A 26,037-nucleotide genomic window follows, 5' to 3' on the forward strand; every position below is an offset into this window, starting at 1 on the left:
TTTAAAGGGAATTTAGAATGTGAAGCTTGCATAAATTTCAATTCAATTAACTTTGAGGGTTCGCTATCCAAAAGATAATCATTGTGTCTTGAATAGTTTAACTAATTCTAATCAAAACCTGATCTGGCAATGCGCCATTTCTTAACATCTCCCACCAAAATCAAATTTTTTGATTGACTAGTGACTTCTACAAAGTCTCTTCGACCAGCGGCTGCTCTCGTTTGAAGTTTTTCATAGAAATTTAAGGAACCTCTGGCTTTCACGGGAAGACGGGGGGAAAAAAAAAAATACATTTTACGTTTCTTTCATTTGTTTATTCCATTTTTATATTACCAAAAAATCATTTAACAAAGCATTTTTGTTGCAATACAATTCACATATTGCCATGTGTGTGTGTGTGTGTGTGTATGGGTATATTTTGTTGTTTTTGTTCTTTAACTTATAGTTAAAATGTTTGATGCGAAATAATTTAATATAAATATTTCTATATATTAATTTTTCGGTAGTATGTTTTTTCCTTTCTTTCAACATTTCTTTCATGCCCACATTTGTGTGTTATACTTTTAATGCTTAATACAAAAATGAGTCTTTTTCTATGTTAATTTTTTGTTTGTTTGTTTGTATATATGTATGTATATATATGTATATCATTTACTTGAATTTCTTTATCTTTTGCTTTTCTTTTTTGAATGGGATTGAGTTTTTGCGCGTTTCTCCACTTTTTTCTTTTTGGCTAAAATCAATTTGCTACTGGTGAAAAGTGACGTGACTCGAATGATAGAGAAATTGGCACGCAAGTGCTGTCTAAAGCTAAGTCTACCAAGTTTACAAAATACTATTTTATAGAACTAGATGTAAATAGTATTCATGCGAATTGATTGTTGTTGTGTATAGGATAGGATAGGGGTAAACTGGAGTAGCGGGGAATAGGTGCTAGCACAATTTGGCCTCCTTTAAAATTGCGAAATTTCGCATTATTTTATGTTTATGTATGTTTGTATAGGAATTTAACAAAAAAAAAACAAAATTATTCTTAAAACTCTGGTGGTATTATGTAAGATCTTGAAAAGGCACAAATAAATGTTTGATGCAAATTTCTTTTCGTTTTTTCTTTGTTTTGCATTAATAATTTTGTGTGTTTAAATCTTTTCCTGTGGCTCTATTTGTCTATTTCGCTAATTTAGATATCTTTTGTTGGTGTTTCTGTTATTGTTTAACCCCATTTAGACTAATTATAATATAGTTCTATCATCTTTTTTCCTTTAACAAACATATTAATTTACAATAGCATTTTGAGAGTGAATTAGAGGTAAAGAGTGGTAAGAGCTAGATAGATAGATGCAGATAAAGATATAGATACAGATACATATAGATATAGTAAGATAGAGAGAAAGTGAAAATTGATGAATCAATCGCCTCAATTGCTGCGCCTCTCATACTCTACATCATCGTTATCATTATCATTATTATCGTTATCCTCATCTTCATCGTCATCATCATCATCATTTCCATCTGTCGCCACATAACTACTCTGATAACTGCGACGTGCCAGTTGTTTAACATTCAGCGAAGTACTGCTGCCCGGCCCAGATCCCGTGGTGCCAGTGGTATTATATTCTGGTGGCAGTTCTAAATATTCATCACTCGAATCACCATTATCACCATCATCGGCCGCCTCGAGATCATCACCATTAACAGAGCCCGAGGGGCTACCGGGTGGGCTTAGGGCCTGAATGATTTTACCCTTTGATTCGTTCCAAAGATGATTAAGACGCTCGCGTCCAAAAAGCAATAGGAACGTATCAATGAATTCGCGCGACTTCTCCTCCCATTTGGTAATTATGTCACCCTTAACCTTGGTCAATTCACGTTTGCCGCGCGACTTCAGCTCATCCATTTTGTTTTGCAAACGGAACTTCTTCTCCGAAAGGAAAGATACATTCAACTCCTTGGCCGAATACCCTCTGGCCAGATTACGGCGCACATACAGATCATAATCCTTGACAATTCGTGCCACAATATCTGAGGTCGAGACACCCTCAGTTCGTTCGGTGGCTACAAACATGCCGCGTGCCTTAAGTGGACCATAAATGTCATCTAGACCATCATGGCCATAGGGTAAATCATCGTGGGCCACAAAATCAATCTTATTCTCGGCAATGAACTCATCAGATAAAGTCCAGGGAGCATCCTGAACAATCTGTAATAAAGAACCCAAAAAATATAATAATAGACAACATTTTCTCATTTATTGATTCGCACTCACCTCATCCACATAACGACAATGACGCACTCCTTCGTAACGTTCGAAAGCATTCATCACAGTGCGTCCCTTCATGCGATGAGTGAGCTCATCATTGCACACTCCCACAATAAGATAGACATTGGGAAAGATGTTCTTTGCCTGCATCAGTTGTCGCGCATGACCCTGATGGAATAGATCATAGATGCCATCGGCATACACCCGCACCCTGCGCGGCGTCTGACCAGATCGTGCCATTTGATAAGTAATTCGTTGCGTATAATCGCAGCGTTGGCGTTCCACCATTGCTTCCTCATCACAGGCAAACGGAGCTGGTTTGCAAATGGTCTGCAAATACATGGAGAGAAATTGAGAGAGACAAAGGCAAAGATTAGTTTTCCGCGATGCACAGAGATATGATCAGTGGGTGATGGCAGTCCCTTACAAACTCCTTGAAGTCCATTATGAGTGGCAACATTTTAAATTCTTTTTGTATGGGTAGTGGGAGTGGTATGGATACTGGTACGGGTGTCGCTGGTGCTGGATCACTTTCATCCATGATTCTTCAAAATGTATATACTAATAAATATTTATTTAAAATAAAATAGTTTCTGTTGGCTAGAGTTCCTTGTTTTTGTGTACAAAAAAAAAATGTAAATAAATATATGATCTGATCCAGATGCTTTCACTTGGGTGACTGATTACATAAAAAAAAACCGCTCTTTAATATAAAATGCTCGGCTTACTATATAGAGGGTTCTTTCGGGCTCGGCTCTGGAGGATCGGTGCGCTTGGAATTGCGCATCTCGCTCAACTTAATTGGCGGTAAATCAATACAATTGAAGACCAAGTCTCTATTTCTCGTTCTTGCTGTTCTCCCCTTCTATCTCTGTCACACACACTCTCACTCTTTCTCTCTCTCCCACTCTGTCTCTCTCTCTCTTTCTCGTTCTCCGTGTTTCTCTCTATCTTTGGGCCTGGCATTTCATTTCAATTGCCGCAAATTGAAAATGAACAGGAAAATAGTCACCCGACTTGGCACGAGCATTAGAAGAAGCAAGAGAACAAAAAAAAAAAGAAAAAAAAAAGAATCAGGCGATGTAGATACATACACATACATAGGTACTATATCGGGGGACATATATACATATAAAATAAAACGAAATAAATCACCCATTTAATAACAAAGGCGCCAATCAAAGCTAAACAAAAAGGCATTTCATCATCGCAATGCAAAATCAATTAAAGAGTTTGCCAAAAATTCATAGCCAAGTCTTGACTGACATCAACATGAATTCGGCGGGATTTCTAATAATAAGACAATTAATATTATTGCCCGAGAGATCTATCTAGGTATTCCAACGGCTAGAGGCAGGGAAATACAGTCCTCGATTCTTTATCCACCAAAAACGCAATCTTCTCTGATCACCTTTTCATTTGCATAACTATTCGATTTAGGGAAATTGAGAGCATCTATATTCATTTAGACTCATCAAGTGAAGCCACAATGATATAGATCTCTATTCGTTAAGGAACATAATCCGATATGTTTCGTCATTTTCTGTCCACTAGTTTTGGCTTTTAGAAGAACCTTTGTAAGGACACTCTGAAATCGAAACATTGGGGTTAGGACTTTTGTCATAATTTTCCAAAATGAAGCGAGCTTTAAATGCATCTGATGGATTAACCTCCTGAGGTTACTCAAAATTTTTCCTGTATTTCCTTCCATTTTTAAAGACATTTTTTTCGAACAATTAAAACTATTTGTCACCTAAATTATGGCGTATTTCCTTTTTGAATTTTTATGCATCAGATATGTATGTTATCCAAAGAAGAGCTTTCGGAGTGGAAATTATAAGGTATATACAATTCGTTATGACATCACCGCAGTTGACTCAATTTAAAAATTGGCGAAATTGTTTGCTAAATAAATTCACTTTGCTTGTAAAAGGAATACTGCATAAATAATTCGAATTTCAATTGGCATTGAAAATGTTTTCCAAAAAATCTCGTTCTCGTTGACTGCGTGGGAGGAGCGGGTGGTCTCTGTGTGCATTTTCGAGTGGCATGTAAACACATACATATGTTTCTATTGGCATCTGTTAGGTCTAAATAGTTAATAGTTTTTAAATTTATATAGATTCGAAATAGATGTATTTAGGCCAAAACAAATTTCCACTGAATCGTATAAATCTACATACATATATTGAATATTTCAGTCAGTCAGAGACAAGACAAAGATGATGCGATTTGACCTTGATCGTGAACAAAAAAAACATTGTGGTTGTTGGTATTAACTTACCGCCAAATCGGCTGTGCCGCTGCCATTGAAGAATTTCTGTTGGGATTTGTTGATGGAGGCTGGAACTGTTATTGCAATGGGAACTGGAATCTGTGTAATGGTTCGTTGTTGTTGTGGTACATATTTGCGTTTGACTCCGCCGCCATTAAGGTAATCCGCTACGGAAGAGGCGCCTGCGACTTGAAAATCCGCCTCCGCTGCTGCAGCGCCGGCTTCGATGCCATCATCTGCATCGCTTTGAGAAATTGTTCGTGTTGAGTCCCTCAATGTGATGGCCGATGTGGATGGCTCACTACTTGTTGTTGTTACTGTTGTTGCTGTTGGTTTCGCCGTTGCCGTTGCCTCCGCCGCCGCCGCCGCCGCCGACGTCATAGTTGATCCCACCACTTTGATACTCTCCAAACGCGGACTTGTGCGATGTGGATGCGAATGGGAAGAAGAAGATGAATGATTTGGCGCAGAAGCTGCTGGAGCTACAGCAACAATTATTGGTGCTGGCATGCCGATGGACGTCTCGTAGGTACGTTTACGTGTGGTCAATGTCGTGGTGGAGGAGCTAGAGCTAGAGCTGGAGCTGGAGCTAGAGCCTGGAGCACCCTGTGATGTGTTAATTGCTGTGTTATTGTTGGCGATTACCGATGAAGTTGCCATCGCAGCGTCTATCTGATGATGTGCTTTCCTCGAGTAGATTCACAATGACGACGGGCATCCAACTGGAAGAAGAAACCAAAACGGGAAATGAGAAATGAATACGCTTTAAACCACGTGACACTTCCATGGTCAAATCAATTCGGTTTCTGTTTTTATTTTTTGTTGTTTTTGTTTCTGTTTGTTGTTTTTTTTTTAATTGCCAACGGAAAATGATTTTGATTTGCCACGCGAATATTTACTATATACCTATATACATATATATATATCTCGACGTATTTATATATGCACCATACAAATTCTTTACAAAAAAGGCAGCTAAAATAAATCACAACAAAAATAACGCAACATTTTGGCACGTACTTAAATCGAGAGACTAAAGCGACTAAAATAATCACCAAGCGCTACTACAATGGACAGATAGGGACGATTAGGGGGCATGGTTGTTGTTGGTGCTGGTGCAAGGAATCAGATGAACTGTGCTCGATCTTTTAGACCGAGAAATTGAAGGATAATTGCTATAACATGGGTCGCACTTACGATGACCTACAATCCCCAAGAGGATTTTCAACATTCAAAACTAAGCATTATGTAGGTACATATGTATATAATAAACTTTACGGGAATTTTGTAGAACAAACACAACAAAAAATTTGTGAGTAAATAGGCAAAAGTATGAGGAAAGTTAACAAAAATACAAATGTATATGAATATTGAAAAACCCATGAATATTAAAAATGTTATAAGATTAGTCATGACTATCATCGATTTTGATTTGAGTGCATTTTCCAATTCCTTTCCCCCTACTCTTACATAATACAATTTGAAGTTCCCGTTCGGTCTATATATGTACATATGTACATACTAACATACATATACATATGTATGTATCTGTTATTTATATATAAAAAAAGTTGTTAAAATCAATATATGCACATATTTTCCAACTGCTGACATTTAACCTACCACATGATATGGAAATTTCTAATTTCTTTCGTCACACTTTAAGACCCCACCTGATACCCTGGGGGCATAGGGCCCAGCCTAGGGTCCCGTGCGAGTCAGACAGAGGGAGAGAGGCGGAGAGAACGCGTCTCTCTCACTGAATCAGCTGTTTGCTGCGTGCTTTAAATTAAATTTAGCCAGACAATTATAACACAGGGGTTCACACCACCAGTGCTGTCAAATCAGCTATATTGTAGCTAGATCTGACTACATTTTAAAGCCAATTGCTATAATACTAATCTAGCTATTTTCAAATATCGTAATTAGCTAAAATACAAGTGATTTAATAGCGGAATTGGTTGCATATTTGTTAGTTTCGATCATTTTTTTTGCCTAAAGATAAAAACTGGGTGAGACAAGTGTCCACATATCCAACTGAAGTGAACTGTGTTTATTGCAAGTGCACGATAAAGGCAAATCTCTTTCATTTGCATAAACCATAGTTTAAATAGTTAAAATTTTGTGCAGAATATCGAAATTTGCTTCGAGTTGAGATTAATTTATAGATTGAATAGTTGAATTTTTATTAAAACAATATCAATATCAATTTCATTTTAGCTATTTTTTTTTTAGCTATTTTAGGAGCAAGTTAGGGCGTCAGCCTTCGTTTCAGCTATATTTGTTGACAAATTTTGGCATCACTGCACTTCGTACCCTGCCCCAACACCGTCTAGGAAGACGCATGCATATTAAACATATACATCATGATTTATGTATATATCTACTAGTATAGTTCGTGGCAGATCACATTCTGTTATGTCAGACAGATAGCGAGAGAGAGAGAGATATCTCTAATTGTTAGCCAAAGGTTTGGGGTTGGGTAGGTCTAACCTTCTAAATGATTTATCTCCCAGAGCATTTGAGTAAGGTTGGAGCCCGCCCAAAACAAATGCTAACTGAGTTACCAAGCGGTTAAGTGAATCAGTTGCCACCGTTGACTACATATCTAACTTATCTACCGAGGCAACGGCGCCATCGTCATTGTCGTCACAAGGCATAAGTCGTACGATTCCACCTAAGACCGTGTAGTGTGATGTTGGAGGACAGAAGGGCGTCAACGATGAATCAAAAATGTAAACAAAACCTCAAAAAAGAAAACAGAAAAACAGCAATAGACAGAGAGAGAGGAGAGGTGGTATGTGAATGGACTGAAAATGTGTGTGTAAAAAAAAAAAGAATCATTTGCAAAATTGGCAGGTACTAAAAGGAAAGCCATAGAGCCGGGGCTAACTTCGGCTGTGCCGAAGTTTGTATACCCTTGCAAGTTTTTCTGTTACTCTTTCTTTACCTACAGACGACAAATTCAAGCTGGGCATGGAAAACTTTCAGCCCTGTTCCTTTTACGGTCTAGGAGGAATTTGAGGTGACCTTGACGGACAGACGTAAAGTGCCTCACAAATAATAACAACCACCGCCTTTAAAAATATTTGACTGTGTATAAAATCTAAACTAAAGGGGATTTCGAAAAATTCAAGTACAGTTAGTCAGGGGTTCAAAATTATAAATTTTTTTTTTTTATTTTATATATTTTCTTAATATTTTTTCAATATTATATAATAAATAAAAAACTAAAAAATGAATCAAAAACAATGCCACTAAGGAAACCTTATCATACAAAAACTAAGTCTGAAACTTATTAACTAAAGTTAGAACTTAGTATGACCCCCGTTTCGCTAAATTCCACTTATTTTCGGGTCACTTCTAGCCTAATTTGGGGCCATTTCTCCTAAGCTGTAAGCCACTCTATATACTTTATGTGGTCGTATAATAACTTCTATGCGTCGCACACTTTTGACCAAAATGAATATACTCATTTTGCAAGGGTATAAACAAACAACAACTAGATTAGATTGCAACCCATGTATGTATATAGGCATGTGGGTAGTTACCGTGATGAGATGCCCTTACCTTATCTCTTTTCCGCTGCACTTTAAAATAAAAGGTAATTAGGCACACTTTACCAAACAAGTTAAACTGATACAAGAAGATAAAAATGACCCGCGTAATGTCCACCAAACATGGACTCACACATACACTGGCGATAACTGTTTTTAATCGCATACAACATCAGCGGATCCGGTTCATTCTTCAACACACGCTTTCGCCTGACATCGTTCTACGATTTCAGGGTTAATGGACTTCTAACTTTTAGCTCTCATACTCGTTTCAAAAAATATTTTTTTGTGCTATGTTGGCAAATAAGAAAACTAATTTTTTTTTTTTTTTTTGATTTGCTTGCCTCGTCGTTTTTGGCCGCGTCCACTGAACTGAACTGAACTGGTGAAAGTACAGTTAATGGCGAACCCTCCTCCTCGAGAGTTCGAGAGTTTTGTTCCTATACACGATGAATGTCAGTTTTTGTTATTGATAAGCAGCCACCACACAGTTGTCTATATATAGGATGGTGATACTATTTTATATTATGCATATGTACTACTCATATATATGTATATTTAGTATATTATTGCGATAACCTTCTCGAGGTACCAAAAAATCACACTCATACGGGATGCTGTATTGTATGTATGTACATACATACTGTATCTTTGTATGAATACGTGAGAATTTTGGAAATTCATAAGAATTTTATTTTAATTTCAGAGCACGTTACCAGGAAATGATAAATGACTTTTGTCATATCAATTATAATACAACCACATTATATCACTTATAACCTGAAGTAATGTTTCAGCATTGTATTTACTTTTAACAAGAAAAAGCAAAGAAAACACGATTAAAATCCGATGACCAGGAATGAAGGGACTCAAAGGGATACCATATTCCTCTTACAATTCGTAGTGAATCGTTTGTTTAGTGAATCTAAACATATTATATTATTATGAGTCCAAAATTTTGGTTGTCTTGAGTGATTTTGAAACTATTATATATTTTTTATAAATTTGTATTTTGTTTCCTTGAATTCAAAGATACTCTCCAAACATTTATATATGTACATACGTACCTATAGCTAACGCTGTTGACTCACTAATAAACGTTGGTAATTATCTGCTGACAAGATAATCTTATCGAAAACTGCATATATGTATGTATGTATGTATGTATGTTTATTTTATTATTAGTTTTGCACACTTTTTGATACTCAGTAATATATAGTAGATTATATTAAAGGTTTGGCCAAGGTTTTTGATCACTTCTTTGACCAAAAGTCTCAAGTTTAAGTTGTGTGGAAATGTTTTATTTTTTAAATAATCGTAATACGTTTTTGATTAAATGTGAACGAATGATCTTTATTTTGGATGCTCGCTTTGTTACATTTGTTTGATTGTGATATTTGGCTCCGTATTATTCTCATTTATTTTGACTCGCCAAATACTATGTACATATAAACTATATCGATGAGGTGATCTTTGATGATGCACACAAATTCTAAGTACAGTAAAAGCTTTCTTGGACGGACAGAGCCAAATAATTCTGTGATCCACAAGATTGTTTAAAAGATCTTATTTTCGTTTAGTAGAACAGTTTACTGGAGTATTGTCTACGTTTCAAAACACATGAAGAATCAGTCACGGAAATAAATATATCTCTGGAAATATAGCGGTAAGCAAATTGTTTATCTTACGCATGCGAATATCATAACAACAACAACAACAACAACGCAAAATCCAATTCATTGAGAAACAGCTGACTCAGATTGTGCGTGAGTGCTATGCGATCATTCTATCTCACTCACCCTCTCCCACTTGCTTTCACAGTCACACACACACACACACACACACACCTACTATCTAACGGTAAGAGAATTGTCATGGTGGTATGTGCCATTGCATGGGAAAGTGGACCAAGCAGCGCTGCCGACGACAGCTTTCCGTTCATAAATGACTAATACTTGCCCCATACACACACACACAACAAACACACAAAAAAAAAAAAACAAAAATTAAATAAATTATATTCGTTATGCAAACAAAAACATTGGTTAACGTTAACGCTGTTTTTGATGATGGCGACGGTGATGATGCCAACAACTGTTGGGGAAATCGTACGATTAGACTAAAGTTCACAATATGCAAGTGGCAGCAGCAGCAGAGGAGAATGGGACGTACGGACAGCGGAAGGTGAGAGGAAGGGGAGAGGGTCACACAAGTGGTAGGTAGTACATGTCATGAGAAATGACGTGGCGTCGTCTTGCCGGCTAAAAACTCACGAAAAAAGGGAAGAAAAATAACACAAATCAATAGGCCAGCAGCTGTTCTAGCGAATAAACAGATATGCATATATGTATGTACGTATGTATGTATACATATAAACATTCATAGATATCTCTAGGCAAGCCCCAAACTACGATTATGTAAACAAAAGAGCCTTGAAGTCCCTCTTTCACCCTCTCTCTCACTCGTGGCATCAACAAATCATATCAGACGATAGTCACCGAGTTAAAGACGCACATTTCTCTTGGGCAAAATCTATTTTCCTCCACACTAGGACCAACCAATACAACAACAAGACTGACCAAGTGCGGTTGGGAATTATTGCTCACGTCACAGGAGCTACACGTCATCGTCATCATTTGTTTTTGACACAGAACTTACTTTCACACTTTCTTTAGAAATTTCAAGACAATGATTTAGGCGCTTTTTCTTGATATTGGCTAAAAATCGATTGCAAAAAGTTGCCGACGCGTGTGTTTTCAGCCTTTTTCTTTATAACAATATGAACGAAACTCGGTCTTTATTTTGAAAAAACGCGTGCGCGTCCGTAGCAAAACAACAACACTTCGTGCGCAAAATAAGAATGATAAATTAGAGCTGGAAATAACATCGATACATCGATGGTTTTGTATTTTTATAAAACATCGATGTTTGGCCAGCACTATCGATATTCTTATCGCTTTTATTGAGTGGACACGCTCTTGCTGAACTCCCGCCCTCTCTTAAAATTCAAAATTGGAACCTTTCTTTACTAGCTTGAAGGATTTAGGATTCAAGGATGGATGGATATTGCATTCGAACTTGGACACGGACTTTGGAATTGGAAATAAGATGGAATTTTTGCCTGGGAAAACACAAAACATAATTGGGATGAATATAATGCTGAATAAAATAAATTGATCTTATTACTTTTAATTTTCGGGAGTCAAAAAAGTTATTTTCTTAAGACCAAAAAAATCCTCACTTAGGTTTCCATGTTCGACACATTACACATTTAGCTGCTCTCAGCTCGGATGGAGAAGCATATATCCTTCACTCACAAGAGAGATAACTAAGAAAAGAGTAAATGTTTGGGTCATCTTCGAAAATGTAAAACAGGTGAAGCAACTATGGTATATAGAGAAGTCCATGTTAATCAATCTAGCAATAAGGTCAAGCCTGAGTATCAAACATAAAAAAGACAAACAAAAAACAAAAGAAGTGAATCTTAAGACAGCAATTTTTCTGAATAAACGGAAAGGAAGGATCAGTGCTCCAGTGAGCAGAAGGTGAAGAATATTATTTTATTTTGGCTTATTAAGGCCTTGCAAAGGGTAAGAAAAAAAAACTAGTATAAAAATATTCGAACAGATCTTAAAAGTGTCCTAAATTATAGGCATAAAAGTTGCTAAAATAACAGATAAATCCCCAAATCTACTGTCAAAGGAGGGGGAAATATATGTATAAACAAAAAACCCTTATACATAGCATACTTTTGGGTACAAATTTCACATATTTTAAAACCCTGCCCTCTATACTATATCTCTATATTATATCTGCAAATCCCTACCCCCATTGTTCTCATTTTAGTTTTATATTTGTATTTAATTTTTATATTTTTAACTGCAATAGATTTGATTGATCAATTGGGGTTGCAACATCGTCTTGAAGCAGATAGTTCCAAGAAGAATGTCCTTTTTCAGTTGTTCATAAAGGTGCTGAACTCAGTCGACCGAAGGTAAGCAGTCTTCTGTCATTGAGCTCTCCTCTGGATCAAGCGGCGAGTTTTTGTGGAACCAAGTTTTAGACAGGTTTTCGAATCCAGTGAGGAGAGCTTGCAAAGCACCTCGTCTGAAGGAGGTATGGTGGAAGCATGTGGTATAGGAGGCTGCGACATTAAATCCAGATCGCGCCCGTGAAATAGGAATACGAAATTGAAATAGAACTGATTGAGGAAAATGGACTGCGGCCCGGAAATAGTCCTTGTTTTGGTCGTTTCGTCCGTGGAATGTGCCAAGAACTTTTGTACTCTGCTGGAGGATTTCTTTGGCAACTTCGACACCATGGATTGGGCGGCCCGATACATTTGTTCTTTGGGGCCATCATGGAGACCAAATATTTCTAGTAGACAATGTGACATGTTGACAACAGACGGCAATGTCGCAGATGTCGACCTCGTGGTGGATATGGCGGGTATTAACGACAATGATCCAACGGTATGCCGATATTCCATGGTAAAGGGCAAAGAAATTGCATCGCCGGTCTGCAGTGGAAAAAAATCTTTCAGCAAATTGCAATAAACTCTGTCGTTGCAGTCGGATGAAACCACGATAATATATTGCCTGTTCTCGGGGAAAATTCTTAGGAAAGGTGCCGTTCCTTTTTCCTGGGGCATTGTCATTTCAACATCCATTTCAGGTGATGGAGCTCTGGGCTTCATATCACATTTAACCATACCGCAAGCATCATGTAACGACTCCGAAGCATTCTCTAAACTCTCATCGCTTTCATTTAGGAAACACTTTTTGGCTAAGTTTGCAAAACCTGTAATATTCATTCATATAACATTTTATTTTACACATACCTTTCTGGACACGTATCTGCACCTTCTAATGAATCGCTACTATAATCGACATCCGGATTATTTTCTGAGGGGTCACTATCAATTTTAACCTCAGCAATTACAGTCAATGTTCCAATTTTTTGAGATCCTTGAAGACATGATATGGTTGGTTTCTTCTTCTTGGGATCACTCTTCTCCTCCGTAGCACTATGACCAGAGCGACATCGTCAGCATATCCAACAATTTCCCAGCCAGCCGGCAGGTTTAAGCGAAGGATCCCGTCATACATAATGTTCCACAACAGCGGCCCCAGAACGGAGCCTTGGGGTACCCCTGCAGAAACCGAGTATGTTCGTTGTACTGAAGCACAGTTGCCTGTCCTCGAAGTAGCTCCAGATAATTGCGCGTAGATACTCTGGGACTCCAAAGTTGTATAATGCGTCCAAAATACATCCCCAGTCTGCAGTATTGAAAGCATTTCTAACATCTAGCGTGACAATCAGACAGTACTCCTTCGTCCCGTGCTTCCATCGAGTGCCTTCTATGGCTGCCGCGGGTATACTGACAACCTTGGCAACCAATGGCGTCGACCGTCGATTTGGCTTTGCGAAATCCAAATTGATTGGACGATAGGTCCCCTCCGGCATTTATGGCTCTGTGAGGCCGGGTACATATAAGATCCTCTAGAACTTTGCCCATAGTATCCACCAGGCAGATGGGCCTGTAAGATGAGGCCGTTCCTGTGGGTTTCCCTGGTTGCGGGATCAGAACCAGTTTTTGCCGTTTCCAGATCGTGGGGAAAACTCCTTCATATAGGCATTTATTGTATGCCTCCAAAAATGAGTCTGGGCGCAACGCCATTGCCAGCTTGAGGGTCCGGTTGGGGATGGCATCTGGTCCTAGTGCCTTACTCGGCTTTAGTGTGCTTGTTGCGGCCACGATTTCCTGAATTGACACAGGTTCAGTGACAAAACTTCCTGCTGCTGGTGTGGCGGGACGTCTATCAAGTGAGTTTTCTTGGACTATGGATTGGGTATCGGAAACTCTTTGCTTAATCAAAGACTACCAGGCGGTTGATCTTATAACATATTTGCGCCTATCACGAGCCAAAGTTATTGGGCCAAATGTGCAGTCATGTTTGGTTGATGTGTTGGAGCTCCTTGAAAAACAGAACAAAGGCCCTTATACTGATAAATGGGCCAATGAAGAAATATTGGATCCATGTTCGGAAGACAATATCACAAACATCTGTCTAAACCATGAAGTTATACTATGGATAGACTCTGTTGGTGTGGAATTCGTAAAGAGCAAGTGTAATCAACTGCACTACCATTTCTGGAAGATCACATTCGAATCGTGTTCCTGGACAAAATTCGAATGTGATCTTCCAGAAATGGTAGTGCAGTTGATTACACTTGCTCCTTATAAATTCCACACTTACAGAATCTATCCATAGTACAACCTCATCATTTGGACAAATGTTTGTGGTATTGTCTTCCAAACATGGATCCTATATTTCTTCATTGGCCCATTTGTCAGTATTAAGGCCTTTGTTCTGGCTTTCAAGGAGCTCCAACACATCAACCAAACATGACTGCACATTTGACCAAACAACCGATTGTCGTAATTAAATAGAAAATTGATATAAGAGGCCATCGTTCGGATCAGATTCCTCCAGCCAGAGTTGCGAGCGTTGTCCTAGAAGAGAAAACTGGGCATTATCTTATACTTACTAAGTCAAGTCCTTTCTATTCTCTCCATCTTTTGTTCTCACTTACCATTTGTGTTTTTGTTTTTATGGTTTTTTTTACATTTTTTTTAAAATTTTGTTTTATTTTTGTACTCAATTCACTGAAAGTATTTGATGTGTTCGCTTTGTGCTGTGCTTTGCTACTGAAATGAATCCGATCCGAATCTGGGGTATTGAAAATTAAAATGACAGAAGAAACACAAGGCCTACTTTTATTTTTAATTGAACATAACAGTTTATTTTTCTTATCGATTTTTATACCGTTGCAGAAAGGGTATATTAAATTTGGTTGAAATTGTGTAACGCATAGAAGGAAGTGTCTCCGACCACGTAAAGTATATACATATATTCTTGATCAGCACGACGAGACGAGTTCTTATATTCATGTCCGTCCGTCCATCCGTCGGGATCAACGCAAACTCCTCCTAGACCCCTAGAGCTACGGTACTGATAATTTTGCATTTAGTTTTGTATATATTGCACAGCCGGATCGGATTACTATATTATATACATAGGTCCCATACAAACGGCAAAGTCACGAACAGTTTTTAAAGCTATTTGTTAGTTTCGTTCACCTACAAATGACTGTAGCAAATTCGATCAAAATCGCATGACTATATCAAATAGCTTCCATAGGGACGATCTGACGAAAACAGTGACTTTTATCAATAAGCCTAAGATTGTAGGCATTGACAATAGGTAAGGAAAGATTAACAACAAAAAAACTTGCAAGGGTATAAAAACTTCGGCGCGCTCGAAGTTAGCCCCGGTCTTTTGGTTTTTAATTTTCGATCATTTTTGAGGATACGTCTTTGGTTAAAGCTGATGGTGTTTTGTTGAAGGAGTCTCCAATAACTCTTTCTGTTTTCAAATGGTCAAAAAACAGACTCCCAACCAGGAAAACCCTCTTATTGTTAGATGACATGTCTCTTAACCAACAAACATTTTAATAATTTTTATTTAATTGAAAAGACGTGAAAATTTATAGTTCTCTGAATGTCTTTCTGTTTTTTGCATATTTATTGACCTTTTTTTACAACTTAAAGCTAATAACTTGAAAATTGATGTCTTCTGGTTTGCTTTGTTTACAGAATAAAAATGAATAAAAAAAATATAAAACTTAATTCAAACAATAAACACCATTCTATTGCATTTCACTTGGTATATCTCTCTCACTCCTTCGTTCATAATAAATATAATAATATGGTGTAGAAAAAAGATTCTTTGGTTTTTTTTGTTATCAATTAAAAGGCAAAAAAGACAAGAAAAAAATAAAACAAAATTTACCATTGGTATACGGAATATGAGTATCTTAACTACTTTGAACAACATTTTAAAATCAGTTTTCCATTTATGAGTAGTAAACATATATTAATTGCACAATAAATTTTTATCGTTTCTTTTTTGTTTATCATTCTCAAAATTCGAGGAATTTTAGTTAAACTTTGGCTTGATTTTTTAGTTTTTGTTTTCTTTTTTTTTTTTTGTTTTTGTTTTTTTGTTTTTTTTTGACTTGATTTGTGGATGGCAATTAAGGGTTAAGGTAAGGATTTAAGGATTTAACAAGAAATTCGAGATTTATATGGTTGTTTAATGTGTTTTGTGTGTGTGTGTGTGTTGGGAGATTTCATATGTATATGAGTATTCTCTAGGTCACTGGTTGCTAAATGTCAGTGGGGTGAATTGGTGCAGGTGCTTCGTCTCATCCTTCTTTACGATCTGCATATCAACACTGTGATGGAATGCGTATACCTTGGGTAATGGAATTCTCCAAAACAATATGACAATCATCGAGCGGCTCGAGAATTTGTATAAGGAAAGTCAATAGATTTCGTCGCCGCAAAAAACTATCCTCCTCGTACATCTCATGGGTGACTTTCGTTAGGGCCATGGGTTTAATGAGGCGTGTAAGCAAATGCTCCCTTAGGCTCAGGCAAATGAGTAATTGGAATTTGCCATCTTTACCCAGGCTATTGGTGCTGCTGTTAATCTCATCCATCAGCTGGACATAGAGACGCCAAATGCTGGAGATTTCACGGCGTTGCAAACTATTTCCACCGCTGCTGCTGCCATTACTAAACGACGAATCCATGCTGGATGCAGAATCCTCCAAATCTTGTTGTAGATTCTGCTCGAAGAGCTCTTTTATTTTCGCTAAAAGTAAAAAATTTGTCATTATGATTAAAGTCCACCAGCAAAAGGGCCAATCTACTCACTAAAGTAATCCCAAATGTAAAGATTTCTGCCAAAGAAACGAGTTGACCGAAATCCACAAAGAAATACTTGCTCTAGGCATTTAACCAAACCATCATCTCCACACAACAGATTCGTTAAAGTACCAACATCCCGATCTCGACTTGGTTTGTAATGCCATTTGACAATGACATTGACACAATTGCCCAATTGATGCTGAATTTCCGAGGGATTCACCGATTCCTGCCTCTGGACACTGGGACTGCGAGTTCTGGGCGGAGTACGATTGGTGGCGGCGTTGGGCTCTAATTCGGCATTCTTGGCACTCGTTGAAACACGTTGACCAACCAGCAGGCGTTCCGTTGAGTCATCATCCACACCCTTACCCAGCCAGCGGCCACAGGGGAATCTGAACATACATTAATGCAAATTAAATTAAAGTTAATTGGTAACCGTAAGCATACTCACTTGTAGGTGTGTCCAGTGACCTCATTTCGCATCACCACCTGTTCCACCAGCCACTTGTGACTAGCTCCCGTATTATCATGCCCCAATCGCATGGTGGTTAGTAGGCCCAAATTTTTATACTACAAAAGGAGGAATCGGAAATGATTAGCCAAATGATAATGCATTAACTAGAATTCAACATACATGAAAAATGAACTCTAGTGAGCCCTTGGGCACGGGCACCCTTTGGGTTTCATTCATAGTTCCCGCCACCATAATCCAAACATTGCTCGAAGTGTGATAAGAGCCATATTTTCTTGAAGGGAAGATAACAACGCGATAGGGCAACTCTATGGAATACAAACGTTATCAGTATGATTCAGGGATTAACTCCGGGCCTGGCTACTTACTCGTTGTGGGATAAATGTTGGTAAAGCTAAAGTAATCCACTGTGTTCAGTGTAAGCAAATGATAAAGAAATTGCTCCTTCTCCTCCTCGCAGCGCAGAAATGCCGATCGCTTGTACATACTCCGCAAGAGGGTCTCATCCGACAATAAAGTCCGAAAGTGGCGAGAAAGCAGCTTCTTTTCCAAAGACAAACGCACCCATGCCCGAGTATAACCAATGTGCGTTTTAATATCAGCCATGGCCAGAACATTTCTTTATACAAAAAAAAAACAAATAAAAAGATATTAAATTTGAATAATCTGTTAGTAAATTTTTACATTTTACATTTCTCTTCTTATATATCCAATTTGATACCTTTTTATCTTGTGCTTTAAAGTTTTCAAAAGTATTTAGACGATTTTAATTCACTTCATCTTTTGCTCTGTGCTATATAATATTTGCAAAGATTCATATAATTCTGTAGCCTCATATTTTTGCGAAAGGAAAATCGTATTTTGTTCAGGAAAATAAAACGAATATTCTTCACACAAACACCTAAGGATAACTACGTCCCTACATCCATCACAAGATTGGTCACGGAAAACATAAAGTGAAATTCGAGTGTCAGATACTTGGGCATCACACTAGATACAAGAGCCTGATGTTTAGAGACTTTATAAATGATACAATAAAAAACTAAAAGCTTTGGCTTGCTTTACCTATTAATAAATTGAAAAACGAAGTTAAATGAAGAAATGTTTTGGTTGCGGTCTATTTTCCAAGCAATAACCTTCTACCGCGAACCAATGTGGTCGGATGTCAGTCAGTCAGTCAAAACAAAATCAGAAAACAGATATACAATCTTCCCTGGCATTACTCAACGATTAATCGACATTGTCTAGCCAATATTGAAATGGTAGACTCTAGATTAACGCGATTCCGGCCAAGCCAATTAGTTGTAAGTAAATGTTTTAAGTGTGTTTTCTTATACTTTCTGCCCAAATAAGATTGAAATGAACTCATGCAACCCCCCTGGTATATATCCCCTTAAAGTTAAATCTAGTGTTTATCAAATATTTTTAAAATATATAGATAGTGCAGAAAAGTGAATATAAAACCATATAACCATTCGATTAACTACAAGTCCACTAGTCTTACAAGTTTGTTAAGGAGACTATTTGCAAAAAGCATAAAGTATTTTAACTAGGATAGTTGTTTAAGTGATTTGGAATCTTTTCTATGATTGAGCTAAAGTATTCCGCATAAATGATGACTACTTTTAAATAGTTTAAGGGCGACGTCAAGAATCTGAATCTAATTCCCTCACGTGTTCAGTAGATGAAAATATTGCTTAAAAGCTTAGGGATATTTGCACATACATATATCCTATAATATATTTTATACCGAAACTTTGGCTGAATAAGTCCATTTCTAATCAATAATCACATCAAAGTTAAAAATTAAGAAAATATTTATCCTAACCATAACAAAAAATAAGCGACAAATGCACACACGCAGCTAAAATTGTTTAAATTTAAAATTAATGCAATTATTATCATACTTCACATCGAACTCCAAAGATTCAGGTAGTGGACATAACTGCTCTAGGCCAACAAATTTATTACGATCCCTTGAACGACTTCGATTTGGACTTGGCGGACTATCAAAATCCGTTTGGAATGTGGAAAGATCTAAATACAAACAAATTTGTAAGCGAATCTCAGATGGAAGATGCAATTTGTCGGCCACTTACAATCCATACGTTTACGCATGGCATTCCAAGCCAGAGCTGGTGATGCTGAGGCTATATTCATCTTATTGCTAGGACTGCTGGTGACCACTGTACTGGACTGCTGTTCAGATCTTGTATTGCGTTCTCCACCATTGCGTGTCTCTTGCATTTCCAAATAGGCCAATAGATGCGACCATAAAGCTGATTTGCCCTGTTTGTTCTGCAGGCCATGCGACCAGATTTTCTCCAGCAGATCACACATGCTGGCTATAAGAGTATTCTCCTCAATGCCATCGCCTTTGAGGCCCAAGGCAACCGCCTCGTTACCCATCTTCTCCAGTAGCATACGTTTAGTCTTTGATTTTATGTCCTTTATTGGGAGGGGAAAATTGATCATTTATATATAAATAGAATTTGTAGAAATCAAGTCTCGGATTTTACCTTTAAGAGACGTTCAACAAATGTCCAATTGGCTTGGGCTATCAGGGCAGGACTCACATCCGCTGAGGAAAGATTTGCTGACAATCGATTCAGATTATTGACATTCGAGTTATTGGCATTGTTCGATTTCTGATCCAACGAAATCTCCCTGGCACGCCATTTGTTTCCATTTTTCACACGACGCAGGCTATTGCCTCTGTTCGCGATTAATTTGTTGTTTTTATTTTTATGGAGGTTAGCGCGGATGAGATTTTTAAGTAATCATGTCATTTGTTTTGGTTTTTTTTTTTATTATGTTTTTAGTTGAATTTTGAAGAGAATAAATAGAAAGCAGATTAGTTTAAGGATGTCAACAGAAAGAACTGGACCAAAATGGAGTGGATAAAAGTGGAGTGGAGTGGATTGGATAGATGGGTGTGGTTATCAATCTTGTATATGTGCTGGCATGCGGTGCAATTGTCGAAGCAAAATGAATTCAAACTGTTACAAACTAAAATAAAGAAACAAAATATACATATTCGGTTAACTTGGCAAAACAAATTTATTGGTTAACGATCAAAACAAATAAAAAAAAACAAAAAAAAAAAAAAGACCAAGACAAAAAAAAAAATTATAATTTAACATTTAAATTTAAACAAAATAAATTAATTCGAATGACTTATAAACTTGCTAATTGGGCAGATGATATTGTGGCATATCGATAGAAGAAAGAAAGAAATTCAAAGTAATAATAATTTTAAATTTAGTTAATATCCATTTGGGATAATAATAAGAATTTACCCAAAATAAAAAAAATATATATGTTTTTGCATCGAGTGTTAAAAAACTTATTTAGTTGTCGAATTTTCTTACGAATTATCTATAATTTTCTATTTCATATCTACGATATTTCTAATTCTTTTGATCATTTATTTCTGCCTTAATTGATATGCCAACAGATCTTCCCGGCTGGACGACAACACGAGACTTGAACAAGACAATCAAATAAAGGAGGAAGGTCACGCAAATATTTACAACTAAATTTTTAACACTTAGCATAATATCAAATTTTAATTTTTAGGACAAGCCTTTCAGTTAGAGGCTTGGGTACATGGGATGATTAGCTAACTAAACTGTGGGGATAGTTGTTCAATTAAAAAAGTATTGCTGGTGGACGTGCTTGTTGAAGATAGATAGTCTATAGTCAAATAGTAGTAGAACAAAGGAAAAACTACCTCGAGGCGCACTCCTGATTCAAAACACCCATGTCCAGCAGTGGAAAGCTGCGAAAGTAAGCGGCGCGATTTGATAGAATCTCACTGGGTGGTGTGACTTCGATATCAATGCAATTGAGACGCTTCTCAAACGCCTGCTGTGAGTCCTGGCTGACCACACAAGGCTCATAACTGGTGGCGCATATCATGTTCTCGCCATGGCGTCGTCTGCAATAAGTGAATAGAACAATATTGGAATAACATTGAATCTACAGAGATCAAAGATTCACATTTACCTCAGTAATTTAATTCGCTGATCGAACAATTGCAACTGCTCATCTGGTTTGGTCTCCCACATGGCCAAAATTTTGTTATCAATGAGTGTTGCAAACATTTGAGATTCGAGGAAGCGGGAGAGGAAGGCCCGATGATGTTCTGGCTGATCGGAGAGGAACGAAGATTTGTCAAAGTTCTGCAACGTTTCACGATTCGAGAGCCACTCGTCCTTTGCCTGATTGGGATAAATAACAAAGTCGGCATATGCATGGAACATGTGAACGAATCGATTGAGAAAGATCTCACGCAGCGAGCTATTGATTCGCAAATCCTGATAGTATTGCTCCACCAAAGTCAGTTTGGGTTTCTCGGTGCGTCTGGAAAGAGAGCCCAGGCGAGAGGAGGGCGGGGGCATGGTGGCATCAACAGCATCCACATCATGATACGCAACAACTGGCGAGGAGGAAAGCGAAAATGTAGGGCTACCCACAGGGGATTGCCCGCTCCCACTACCACCTCCTCCTCCGCTGCGTATGCCCCCTTTGCGACGCAAAAAGTCGGCAATCCGCGGCACATGATCAATCTTTGATGGATGGGCAATTAGAGGCTGGTAGTCCACAGCCGGCGATTGCGCTGGCGATCCTGCGGATGAAAGTGTATAAACCGTCTCCTGCATTTGATGGAAACGCTCTTTGCTGCGTCGTGCCGCTTGCAAGCCTGTTGGCAAAGTGCAACTTGAGATCATGGCATCGATGCCACCTGGACCACTCACACCTCCACCACCACCGATCCCATTACCACGAAGTCCATTTTTTAAACCGATCTCTTGCTCCCCTCGTGTATCTCGGCATATATCAAACTTATCCAGCACCGAACGAATCTCTGCCATAAAATCCATTTTATGCGGAAAAGTGGGCAACTCCTCGGGCAATTGAATGTGCTTCTTATCGATATCCACAAAACAGAGAACCGCTTCGCTTCCGATCTTATGGGCTGCCTCGCATTCGGCATGCAAACCCATAACAAACGGCACCGGAGCATCCAGGAAGTGATGCAACGCAGCCGGCAAGATGGGAGCATAGACATGGGGCCATACAAATGGGAAAAGCAGCGCGCTAATGCACTCGCCCACAATCATGAGTCTTTGGTAGTCTAAGAAACAAAGAAATCAGACATTGCAAATGGGAAACATTCCTTAATTTAAAGTCAATTTCACCTGTGGAGCGTAAGAGAACTTGATTCTCGAGAAGCACACATGTCAATAATTGGATGACACACTCCACGCCCAGATAATTAAAGAGCAAACGCAAAGGGAAATCCAAAAGTGGCAATTCCAATGCCAATAAAGGTCGCTGCAGGATCAAAGCAACAGCTGATAAATGCGGCTCGGATGGCGGCATATAAACCCGTATGGATTTCCCCGGCTGTGGCAGCATCACCTCGTAGAGTATATTGTATACATAGGATTCCAGGCTGATACCAGCACCAGGCTGACGTGGAAGACACCTGTCCAGAGCACGAGTTTAATCATTATTTTGTCTAAATTGTGCTTGTGTCGTGGTCACTTACCTATACAGATTCTTGAGAAACATCTGAGCCGCAAAGGCATAGGGAGCCTGGCATATTAACGATATACTTTTCGCCACATATAACTTATCTTTGTTGATGTCATAGTAACTTTGTGCGGACTGGGGGGCCTGGCCAGCCACCTTGAAATGCCGGGGCAGAGAACGACTTACCGGACCATCGCCGTCCTGTTTGACGCGATTCAACGAATGCCCCTGTTGGCCGTTCGAGAGTTCGGTAATGAACATCGATTGCAGAGTATGTATAGCTCCGCATATATTACGATTTCGTATTTCCTCATAGAAAACCAAACTGAAGCCATAGCATCGCTTGCCATCTTCACGGGTGGTGGCAAACGAATGAAATTTCGGCTCAATGTTGTGCTTTTGGGTGCGGAAACGCAAACCCTGCGGCAAGGAGAGCTACACCAAAACGAAAGAGACAGCAAGAGCAAAATGAGATAATGAATGAGATTAGTTTATAAGTGGAATCCATTGATTTAAAGTGTATAACAACAAACAACACATATAAACACTGTATATATATATATATATGTATATTTCTTACTCGATCTATCTATATGATAAGCTATCTGGCGAGGCCAAAGTCATCGCCATCGCTGCCTGGGCCAATGGCCATGTGGCATCATCAATTAAAAACCAGCCGCTGCCGCTGCCGTTTCATAGCCAGCCAACCATGAATTTTGAAATTTCCAATTTGAATTGGAAAGGGCTATCGTCAACGCATGTCGGGCAGCCAATTGAGCTCAATTGAATGGCCTCGCCACCCTCATCCATATTTATACATATGTATATACATATATGCATATACATAGACAACTTTCTCAGTTCTATCTAGAATCTACTTGATGCTGATTTTAACTTAACTAGTATACTCTAGATTTTACATATAAATAAACAAAAGCTTCCTATGTGCATATATCCTTTGATTAATTCTACTTGTAACTTAAAATAATGCACTTTTTTCTGGCATCAACTATCATAACTTTCCAATTTCAAGAATTTAAGACAACTTTTTGTAAGTCTTGTTTAAGAAATTAATCGCTCTTAACTATTTAAACAATTTATCATACATAAAAAGCAGCCTGGGCATAGCTAGTTTACCATCTTCCTACGATATAGTAATCAACTATAGTTTTTGTCATACCATGCATATGCCATGGGCATCAAATGGATTCCAGGAGACATTTTCTGGATAATGAGCCAAAGGTTTGCTTTTGTAAGCCCTGTCCAAGGGTGAGCAGTGCAAATTATCTCCTAGAAATTAAAGAAATTAACACATATTTATTACTGTCTGCAATTGATAACAAAAAACAATCAAACTGGCTTACCAGCAAAACGATCTGGCTCTAGGCCCGTGTCCAAATCCAGGCCACATATCACAAAATAATCGGCGAAACGCGAGAATTGTGGATCAGCCTCGCGCTTCAATTGATTCAACTCGGATTGCTCGCCAGGTGAAATGGGTGATTGGAGTTTCGTTTGTGATGCTGGATTTGGATGATTGGTTGTTGTAGGTGGTGAGGTTGTTGTTGGGCTGGCATTATTTAACATCAATTTGGATAGACGACTGGCAACGACATTTTCACGCGTCGTCATAATTTTTTCTATTTTTCAAAATTTGTGAATTTTCTGTTTTTGTGTGTGTGTGTCTTGTGAGTGGCGGGGGAGAGGACGGAGGCACGGCACTCTTATGCTACTCCGATTTGTTCACACACACATGCACGCATACACACGCACATACATATATGTATGCATTAAGCACTCATTGTGTGCGTGCTGCTTCTCTCTCTGTGTTTGTCTGTGTGTGTAAATTACCGTTGTTAGTTTGGTTGGCAATTTTTACACTTTCCAATTTCACAGTTAATGATGTTGTCTGCAAAATTCAATTTGTTGTAATTATTTTTAGTTGCATATATACAATTGAATGTATATATATTTTTTTTCTTATATTTTTACATGCGTACTAATGTTTGTATGTCATCCTATGTACATACATAGTACATAGATATGTACATATATGCTAAAACTTTTCTATGCCAATGGCAAACACACAGTTTGTCTTCATTGTCTTCATCTCCTTTCCCCTGTATCAATCAATACACATCCCCCCCACACTCACTTTCTCGCACACTTCACTCACAATGTCTTCAACACCCACAATGCATTTGTTGTTTCTATCTTTGAATTTTTGGCAGAATCTAAAAGTCCATACATATGTACATATATTCGGGTCTTATTTGTTAAATAACACTAAACAGCAACAGCTGTGCAAACTGCTGATATTTGGTTCATAGACCTAATTATAAACTATTTCTTTCTTATATTCGATTTAAGTTACTCGCAAAACGTACGAGTTGTAAATATGTCAACATTGTTGTTATACACACACTCGCACACGCACATTGGCAAGCAGGGCTGGAAACAACGATGTTTTTGCAACATCGATTTTATTTTCGATATACAATTTATCGCTTGAATACCGCCCTTATTTTTACTGAGCCCAGTATTTTGAGCTCAAGAAAGTCAATGATAAATTTAAGCATTTCTATTTGCAGACAATGAATGGGAAAATCCATTGTTGTTTCCTGCTTGCGTGCCTTCTGCAGATGACCGAACTCACTAGCTCATCAATAGGATTTGTGAGTTTTCTATTGCGACGCCACCGAACAACGGGAAATCTAATATGTTGGAAAAATGTGCACTTCACTTCACAAGAGTAAAGCCTTTTCCGCCAATTCGGGTGGCTTTTTCCTTAAGAAAAATTGTTATTTTTGGTAGCAACAGCCGTTTTGCTCTGCTAGGCAATCAGTCCCTGAATGTTGTTTGCTGAAAATTAGTCTTTTCTTTTTCCTTAACAAAGCTTTTTCTCCGTTTTTCAAATAAAGTCCCTGTATCTTTTCTGTTCCCACCTTTTCACTTGGTAGGCGGCGGTACCAACACTAGCAACGACATCGATAAAATTTTTTTGATACCTTCAGTTGGCCACACCAAATTGAAATAAATTTTTAAAATTATAAAATAACTTTTACTTGGGAAACTTTCCTGAGAAAAATGTTTCGCACAACGACCAACAAAAAAGGCTTGTAGTTTTCTGCATGTGAAATTTCTGTATGTGTC

At 38.1% G+C, this 26,037-nt stretch overlaps 3 protein-coding genes across 8 annotated transcripts; all 3 read right to left on the minus strand.

Moving 5' to 3' along the window:
* Positions 1-292: 292 nt before the first annotated feature.
* Positions 293-10,919, minus strand: LOC6645026 (choline-phosphate cytidylyltransferase A). 3 transcript variants are annotated; one of them, XM_023177142.2, is made up of 4 exons: positions 10,751-10,919; positions 4,545-5,257; positions 2,267-2,590; positions 293-2,200 (listed from the first exon to the last, which is right to left on the minus strand). In XM_023177142.2, the coding sequence occupies exons 2-4, from the start codon at positions 5,193-5,195 to the stop codon at positions 1,418-1,420; spliced, it is 1,758 nt and encodes a 585-aa protein (XP_023032910.1). In that variant the 5' UTR covers positions 5,196-5,257; positions 10,751-10,919; the 3' UTR covers positions 293-1,417. The 3 variants fall into 3 exon arrangements, with proteins under 3 accessions (XP_023032910.1, XP_023032909.1, XP_023032911.1); XM_023177141.2 differs by lacking the exon at positions 10,751-10,919 and adding an exon at positions 8,106-8,389; XM_023177143.2 differs by lacking the exons at positions 4,545-5,257; positions 10,751-10,919 and adding an exon at positions 2,688-2,908.
* A 1,028-nt stretch (positions 10,920-11,947) lies between these two features.
* On the minus strand, positions 11,948-14,260 carry LOC111518938. The gene is made up of 2 exons (XM_023177216.2): positions 12,933-14,260; positions 11,948-12,877 (listed from the first exon to the last, which is right to left on the minus strand). Exon 2 carries the CDS (start codon positions 12,801-12,803, stop codon positions 12,102-12,104), a length of 702 nt encoding a protein of 233 aa, XP_023032984.1. The 5' UTR covers positions 12,804-12,877; positions 12,933-14,260; the 3' UTR covers positions 11,948-12,101.
* A 1,651-nt stretch (positions 14,261-15,911) lies between these two features.
* On the minus strand, positions 15,912-25,326 carry LOC6645086 (DENN domain-containing protein 5B). 4 transcript variants are annotated; one of them, XM_047011764.1, is made up of 15 exons: positions 25,272-25,326; positions 24,249-24,793; positions 24,065-24,174; positions 22,901-23,319; positions 22,548-22,837; positions 21,352-22,483; positions 21,077-21,283; positions 19,863-20,058; positions 19,443-19,791; positions 19,251-19,380; positions 17,712-17,962; positions 17,506-17,651; positions 17,323-17,441; positions 16,878-17,263; positions 15,912-16,815 (listed from the first exon to the last, which is right to left on the minus strand). In XM_047011764.1, exons 2-15 carry the CDS (start codon positions 24,514-24,516, stop codon positions 16,388-16,390), a joined length of 4,431 nt encoding a protein of 1,476 aa, XP_046867720.1. In that variant the 5' UTR covers positions 24,517-24,793; positions 25,272-25,326; the 3' UTR covers positions 15,912-16,387. The 4 variants fall into 4 exon arrangements, with proteins under 4 accessions (XP_046867720.1, XP_046867719.1, XP_002067712.2 ...); XM_047011763.1 differs by having other exon boundaries at positions 25,061-25,315; XM_002067676.4 differs by having other exon boundaries at positions 25,040-25,315.
* Between the last annotated feature and the right edge of the window lie 711 nt (positions 25,327-26,037).

This window comes from Drosophila willistoni (genome assembly GCF_018902025.1).
Source record: "Drosophila willistoni isolate 14030-0811.24 chromosome XR unlocalized genomic scaffold, UCI_dwil_1.1 Seg105, whole genome shotgun sequence".
Taxonomy (NCBI): domain Eukaryota; kingdom Metazoa; phylum Arthropoda; class Insecta; order Diptera; family Drosophilidae; genus Drosophila; species Drosophila willistoni.